This window comes from Equus quagga, chromosome 10 (genome assembly GCF_021613505.1).
Source record: "Equus quagga isolate Etosha38 chromosome 10, UCLA_HA_Equagga_1.0, whole genome shotgun sequence".
NCBI lineage: Eukaryota > Metazoa > Chordata > Mammalia > Perissodactyla > Equidae > Equus > Equus quagga.
Window position 1 is genome coordinate 2,356,322 of NC_060276.1, and position 7,329 is coordinate 2,363,650.

At 54.9% G+C, this 7,329-nt stretch overlaps 1 protein-coding gene across 3 annotated transcripts; it reads right to left on the bottom strand.

The window, feature by feature from the left end:
• Nucleotides 1-702: 702 nt before the first annotated feature.
• On the bottom strand, nucleotides 703-4,785 carry LOC124245393 (paraneoplastic antigen-like protein 5). 3 transcript variants are annotated; one of them, XM_046672757.1, is made up of 4 exons: nucleotides 4,523-4,782; nucleotides 4,014-4,264; nucleotides 2,265-2,730; nucleotides 703-1,876 (listed from the first exon to the last, which is right to left on the bottom strand). In XM_046672757.1, the coding sequence occupies exons 2-4, from the start codon at nucleotides 4,154-4,156 to the stop codon at nucleotides 1,826-1,828; spliced, it is 660 nt and encodes a 219-aa protein (XP_046528713.1). In that variant the 5' UTR covers nucleotides 4,157-4,264; nucleotides 4,523-4,782; the 3' UTR covers nucleotides 703-1,825. The 3 variants fall into 3 exon arrangements, 2 of the variants coding, with proteins under 2 accessions (XP_046528713.1, XP_046528712.1); XR_006890272.1 differs by having other exon boundaries at nucleotides 2,265-4,264; nucleotides 4,523-4,785; XM_046672756.1 differs by having other exon boundaries at nucleotides 703-2,730; nucleotides 4,523-4,783.
• Between the last annotated feature and the right edge of the window lie 2,544 nt (nucleotides 4,786-7,329).

The window sequence follows — 7,329 nt, forward strand, 5'->3', positions numbered from 1 at the left end:
GCACTACCCCTTCAGAGAGCATTGCCACCTTTCCCTTTGCCCAGATAGTCTGGGTCCTCTTTCATTGTGCATCTCACTAGCCTGGTCTTTTTGTTTTCCATAGAGCAAGTCTGCAGGTGGAGGTGGTATGGATATGTTTGTGCCCACTCTCCCTGAAACCCCACAAGTGTCTAGAGATTTTCCATTGCTCAGTAAGTGTTGTCATTGTTTTTCCATGACGAAGTTTTCACATTTCAGGATACCTCAAGTTAAAACACATTTCTGGTTTTTTCAAAGACTCTCCGTCTAATACTCACTTTCTCATGAAGGATGCTAGAGGCCTCTGGGGTGTCAGAGTTCTTTGTTGCATGGCCCCACTCCATGCATCTTGCACATTTAGCAGTCCTGAATCCCAGGCACTGGATGCCAGTGCTGCCTTCCCCCATTCAAGGAGAAAGCCAAGATCACTCCCACTCATTTTCAAAAGACCAAGGGACAAGACCATCCCAAGTTGGGGACCATCGGAACCCCAAAGCTTTGTACTTCACCCATAAAAAGGAGGAAAAGCCCTCACCATGTCCTAGTCTGCAGCCAAAGTGCCAACTCTACTCTCTCACTGGAGAAATCTCCCATGTGTGCTGAGCAGGAATGCTTTTCTAGTGCCCCACACCCACCCCCAGCAGACCCTTCCCTCAATTGCCCACAGCAGAGGTGACACGCAGCTGAAATGGTCAATGAAATTTATTGAAGGGGGCCATTTACTTAAACTATTGAAGAGAAGAGAATGACAACACAGAATGGAACTTCTGAAGGCCACTACAGCCCACAGGTCTTGGGTCCCTCCCTCCTCCAGGGTCCCTAATGAGATGCCTCAGCTGTTCCCCATGCTGAGGCTCCTCTGCCATAATCTCCCTTCCTGGAGGTCCCACGATCAGCCCCTTGCCTGGATGATGGACGCTGGCATTGTCCTCTCACTCCAGGGCATCCCCCCATCCTCTCTGGCTGACAGGCTGGGGTGGGGCCCTGCCCTATGGCCCACACAGGACAGTCACAGGACGCTGGAAAACACAGCAAGGGACACCCCGCCAAGCTGAGGAAACTGAGCCACAAGTAACAGCAGGTTGGCACATCAGAGCACAGTCCCAGTGGAGCCTCCCGCAGCCCCTCTCGATGTCCCTGCTCCAGTTCTTCCTTCCCGAGGTTCCTGGGTGAGCGCTGGCCGCACCCTTGTCTGGCCTCCCTTCATGACATCTCCTGGGACTGGGCACAGGGTCTCTTGGGTGGGCTGGTGGCAACTGCTCAGGTAAGAACACACACATCTTCACAAAAACAAGCAGCAATTAGTCTAAATCAACACCAAGAAGACAGAGTTGAGCTCACGGCACTGGACGAGAGTGAACAGAGCCTGGGCTGGCACTGAAGCTCACAGCACGTGCCCAGGTGAAGAGGGGGCTGCCCCACTAAGCCAGTTCACACACACCTTGTGGCTCTACACAGAAATGATGGCTAGTGTATGTGTATGTGTGTGTGTGTGTGTGTGTGTTGGGGCGGGATTACTTGACATGTGAGTTGCTACAGGGTCTACAGAGACACAAGTGGGCTTCCCAGAACAGGGAGCAGCCCGTCCCAAGTGACGGTGAATGAGGATCCCCTTGTTGGGAGTCCCAGATGACTGGCACCCTTGAGATGACCCCTAACGTCTCCCAGGCCTGTGCAGGTGGCAGACGTCTTCAGGAGCCCCTCACCCAGCCTGGGGCTGCCACTCATGGTAGTTGCCAGGCTGGCTGCATGAGTTGGCAGGGTTTGGGGCTGGCTTTGGCAACGGCAGCTGCTGAGTTGTGGTTCATCAGGCCAGTCCCAGGTCCCCTTGCCTGCTTTCTCCAGGTCTCCAGTGGCCCTGCGCAAACACAAGCAGAACAAAACAACATCCCTCCTGCAACAACTCCTCCATCCTCCTCCTCTTCATCATCCTCCTTCTCTACTTCTTCCTTCTCCTTCACCTCTTCCTCCTCCTTCCCTTCTACCTCCTCCTTTTGCTCTTCCTCCAGCTTTCCCTCCTCCTTATCATCTTCTTCCTCCTCTTCCTGCTTTGTACCAAAGGTTTCTCTGCACACCCACTCACATCAAAGCCATCTGTGGGTACAGGCCCCCCAGGTACCCAACACCCCCTCCTGTCCTCACTTGCTCAGGGGCTCAAGGGTGCTGCCTTCCTGGGGCTTCCCTAGGGCAGTGTACATGATCCTGAACACAGGCTGGACCCTGCGGCCTCCCCTCCGGAGCTTTACCTCTGTTCTGCGCAGCTCTTCCTTACTGACGCTGGTCCCTTCTGTCAGGGGCGGCCCCAGGGAAGGCTCCTCCGGGTCCCACGTGGCTTGGGAGCCAGTTGGCGTTCTTAGCTCAGAGCCAACAGGGTGGGCATTTGGGGGTGGCCAGATGGCAATGTCGATGCCAGAACCCCCACCTTTACCTTCTTCAGCCTCTGCCTTGTTGAGGTTCCCTTCTGAGGCTTGGACACCACATGTGCTGGGTACAGTGGATCCTTGCTTTTGTCGCAGCCGCCTCTTTGAGACCCTGTTCTTGGACCTCACTGAGCTGCATTTGGCTTGGTAGCTGGGGTCTCTTCCAGTGGGCAGAGGTTGAGGGTGCTCAACCTGGGCCTGGCTGCCCTGCCCCTCTGCCCCACTCAAGTCCCCTGCTGTTTGTGTGGACTGTGTCTTCCCCTTCTTCCAATACGTCTTTTGTCTCCTCACCCTGTAGTAAGAAGAGCTTCCCTGTTCTCCTGAGCCTACTTGGCCTTGGGCTTGGGATGGCTCTTGTCCCAAGCCCAGCTCCCGTTTCCCGACTCTATTGCCGCCTGTCTCTTCTGCTTTACCAAGAGCAGGTTTGGAGGGTTACTACATTGTACCCTGATGTGACCATCCTCTCCACAGCTATAGCAGAATGTGTGGTGTTTCTGTTTTCCTGAACCTCGAGAGCTGGCCCTTGGCACAGCCTCCCTCCACTGTTGGCCTCCACACCTCCCGCGCTGGGACCCTTGGGAAGGCCTGGCCTGAAGAGTGTTGCCAGGGGCAGGGAAAGACACTGCCCCGGATGCACTGGTTCTGGCAGACGGCCTTATGCCTGCTTCCAACCCCTCCAGCCTCTCCCTCTCCGGACCTAAAGTGGCCTCCCACTCCTCCTCCTCACGCAGGAGCTTCACCAGTGCCAGGAAACCAGGAGGCTTCCTTCGCTGTTTCATCAGCTTAAGCCTGTCTCGAAGCTTGTCAGTAAGGGTGGCCCCACTTAAGACTTGTTTCAGGCGAGCTTGATTCACATTCCTTCGTGATACCGCATTTTTTTCTACAGCTCTTTGGAGCAGGGGTTCCAAACGCAACACAAAGCTAGAGACTTTCTCTCCTGCCTCCTGATGGGCCTTACAAAATTTCATGTGGGCGATTTTACGGCTCTCCACAGGTCCAAACACCTGCTTCAGGGCTGCCAGGCACTCCTCCACAGTTATGGCAGCATTGTTAGCCCGCAGCCCATGGACCACCTGCAGAGCAGGGCCCCTCAAGCATTCCATCAGCCTGCGCCTCTTTTCCCCCTCAGGCACCTGCCACATCTCTAGCACCTCAGTGGTGTGCTCAAGCCAGGCTTCAAAGGTCAGTGCCCCTGGGATGGACACGGTGTTCCCAGAAAACACTCTTAGTTCTCTGTACAACATTTGTTCTAGCAGAGGCTGCACTGCTGCCCCCAGGGCCTGGGCCCAGGTCCAGAGATCAGGTGATATGGCCACTCTCGGAGCAGGACAATTGGCGTCTGATCTGAGGACTCTGTTCATGTCTGACACTGTCCTCCTCTCCTCCTCTAAGAAGCACTTCAGTCTATTGAGAAATTCGCCATCTGAGTTACGAGGTTTTACAACCACTTCCCATGGCCCTCCCTTTCCTGGTATTTCCCGGGGGATCAAAGCATAGTCAATGTCTTGGGCAAGCTCCAAGAGAAACGCATGGGCATTCTCCTCCCTCCTAAACATCCTGCCAATGACCCTATACCTGCCCAGGTGCCTAAGAGCCTCCTGAAGAGTCTCCTCAAACTCATCCTCACCACAGTCCTCAGGAATACCCAGGATGAGCATGGACCTCTGGGTGTTCAGATGTTCCCCCCTACACCAGTCCTGCAACAGGGTCAACGGCATGTCCCCAATCTCTGCAAAGTCCAATTTACTGGGGAATGATCAGTGTGTGATTCACATAAATCTGGCCCAACTCCCAGGGCAACAGCAGACGGCCCAGGTCTCCACAGCCTGTGAACAGGAACCAGCAAGAGTTAATGCCGGTCAATGCCGACTCCCCACCCCCGCCCCCAGCTACCCCTCCTCCTCCAGCGGCGCCTCTGGGGCCCAGGCTCAACACCCGCCCTGCCCTCTGCGGGCTCACAGGGTCCGCGGCCCCCTCCCCACGCCAACCCCGACCCCCGCGGGCTGCCGCAGTCCTGCTGGGGCCGGCGGAGGGCGACGGGGTCTCCCGGGGCCAAGCGCACTCTCCCCGAGTCTGGTACCTACTTCTGGGTCGGGATCCTTTCTGGTCGAGGTCCGAGCAGGAGGGGGGCGGGGCGGCGCGGAGCTGCCGCGGGGTCGGGCGCCCCTCTTTCCCGCCCCCGCCCGCTCTCGCTCCTTCTCCTGGTCCCTCTCTCAGCGTGGCACGTGGGCCAGCGCGCTGGCGCCTGCTCGCCCCTACTCTCTGCAGTGCGGACTCGGGGCGGGGGCGCAGTGGCAGCAGAGCGCGGACCCTCCGCGTCGTCCCGGAGACCGCAGGTCCATTGGCGCGCGCGGGTCACGCGGCCAGGCAGTCACCGCCACCGCGGGCGCCCAGGGACCGCGGGTGACGTAACCTGCTCCTTCCCCCGCCCCCGAGGGAGCGCTGGCACTGGTGGGGACCCCCGGGGTCCGAGAGTCAGTGCCCCCATCCGGGACTCAGCCTTGCTCTCCGCCCCTCCTGGAACGTGCCCTTGGGGCACCAGAGTGAGGAGGCGTCTACACCCCGGGGTGCCCACCGCAGAGCAGCTGGACAGGCCCGAGGTGCGCCTGCCAGCGCTGCGTTCCGACCAGGGGTGTGGAGCAGGGGTGTGTGTGTTGGGGGGGTGCCCTCCGGAGCCTCTTCACCTGCTCTCCCCATCGCTCTCTCCGCACAGGACTGGTCCTGTCCCAAGGCTCCGCGAGAAGCACCTCATCCAGGTGCGATTCGGTGGAGTAGATGCCACATGCGCACATGCGCGCTCACACACCACCCAACGTGCCACCCATACCTCATCTTGCGGGGTGGGCGACAGGCCTTGGCCACCGGCTTTGGCCACTGAGGGTGCTCGACGGATCAAGGCACTTTGCTGCCCCAGTTGCCAGTGGTCAACCTCAAAGAGAGTGATCCAGCGTCCAGGTTTGCCCAGGCCTTTCCCATTTTACAGGCTGCAAGTCCAGTGTCTTGAGAAACTGCTTTCTCCATTTGGAGTACAATGCTTAGGGCTTGCCTTTTCCTGTGGCAGGTGGGCTGCGGTTTGTGCTGTATCTGTATCGGTTGTTGGGTCCCAGGCAGCATCGGAAGGAGGGAATGACTGCTCTTCAGGCCCAATGACATGCGTGCTCCTGCCTGCTCTGCCAACTAGACCCTCACCTCCTGTGAGCTGAATTCTCCCCAGCCACACGAGGAGGGGCTTGTGGTTGATGCCAAGGCAGGACTCACCCACCAAGACAGGTCTGGGAAGCTACCTTGTACTGAGTGTGACATAGAACTGTCCACGTGTGTTCCGGCCCCACGTTGTGATGGTGCATCCTGCTTGCCTGCCTGCCTGCTCAAGTAGCAATAACCGCTAAGGGATTTTCCCTGGTCAAACTGGAATATCATCCTACGGCTTCATAGGAGTTATTTCATTTACCCCTCACCACAGAGGTAGGCATTAACATTATCCTTATTTGACTCATAAGGCTCAGAGAAGTTAAGGAACACAGTTAAGGTCATGCAGTGTATTGCAGGTAGAGCAGCAATCGGATCCTAAATTGATCCTCATAGCCCTTTGAATAGACTTGGGACCATTTCTCCCCTGCTTGCTTTATCCACAACACACTTTACTTCCCTTATTTCTGTCCACTCACAATTCCTGTGAGGAGGAAAAATCCTCCTTACATTTACTGTAGAGGAGATTGGCTCAACTTCAGATTTGTAGGTTTCCTCCTGCTCAATCATGTGGGAAAATGGCAAAATTGTCTAAAATTATCTTCCTCCAAAAGTGGTGATTCACTTTCCATGGCATATGGACTAGAACCTTGTCAGGAGTGCTTTGAAAGTCTACTATGTGTGTCTTTTTCCTTAAAAACATCTAAGAGGTTACTCAGAATCCATCTGTTGTATAAAAATACTTGGTTGCCAATTTCCAAATCAGCTCTTTGTGATCCTAGAAAGACAATGAAACAGCATGGTGATCAGGAGGACCACATCCTGGTCCCAGTTTTGCCACTCTGAGGACTCAACCATCTGCTCAACTTACAGAGGCAGAAAGTGAGGTTCAGAGAAGGAATACAACCATCCCAAAGTTGCACAATGAGTAAATGGCAAAGTTATGAGACGTCAGGTGGAGATGCCCAGTACAGCCAAGGCAGAGGGGAGCATCTGGAATTTCTGTGGGAAGAGGCATGTAGAGGTTCCAGCCAGGCGCAGTGAAGCAGATCTGGGGATGCTCTGGATGTCAGGACAGAAGGATCTGGGGACACCAGGTGATAGATTTTAATATGTTCAGTTTGAAAGCTTTTGAACCCTTTTGTAATTGGAGTTAACCTTTACCCTGGTTTAGGGGTTCCTTCACTCTGTGCCCAAAGGACAGTGAAGAATATTTTCTCCTCCGCTCAAATAGAAGAGCTTTGAGGCCAGTAAAAATGTCTTATTTGCCTTTATGTCCTGATCGCCTTGCATGGTAGCTAGCACAAAGGCACCCAAATTAGGGAACTAATGGATAAATGTCACTCATAAAGAGTTCGGTGGCCTTCCTCTGGCTTAGACCAATAGTGTCAGGGTCACCCTGGGGGCGGATTCCTAAGCTCCACCTCTGGAGAGTCTGATCTGCTGGGTCTGAGACAGGCCTGGGAATTTTTTACAAGAACTTCTGGTAATTAAATACTTAAAAAAATACATTCTGCAATATTTAACATACAAAAAGGTATAAATAAAAGTGCAACCAATACTTCTATACATAGTACCTAAGACATAAAATACTGCCAACAAAGTTAACACCTTTGCGGACTCCTTCCCCATTGGCCCCCACTCTCTGTCCCACAGAGGGAAGCACTACACACCTGCCTTTCTTTATACTTCCACTGCAGAT

Coding starts and splice junctions, on each gene's coding strand:
- LOC124245393 (XM_046672756.1), bottom strand. CDS start 4,156: ATGCCGTTGACCCTGTTGCAGGACTGGTGTAGGGGGGAACATCTGAAC. Junction 2,731..4,013: donor GCTCTTAGGCACCTGGGCAG/GTATAGGGTCAT, acceptor TTCTTACTACAG/GGTGAGGAGACAAAAGACGT.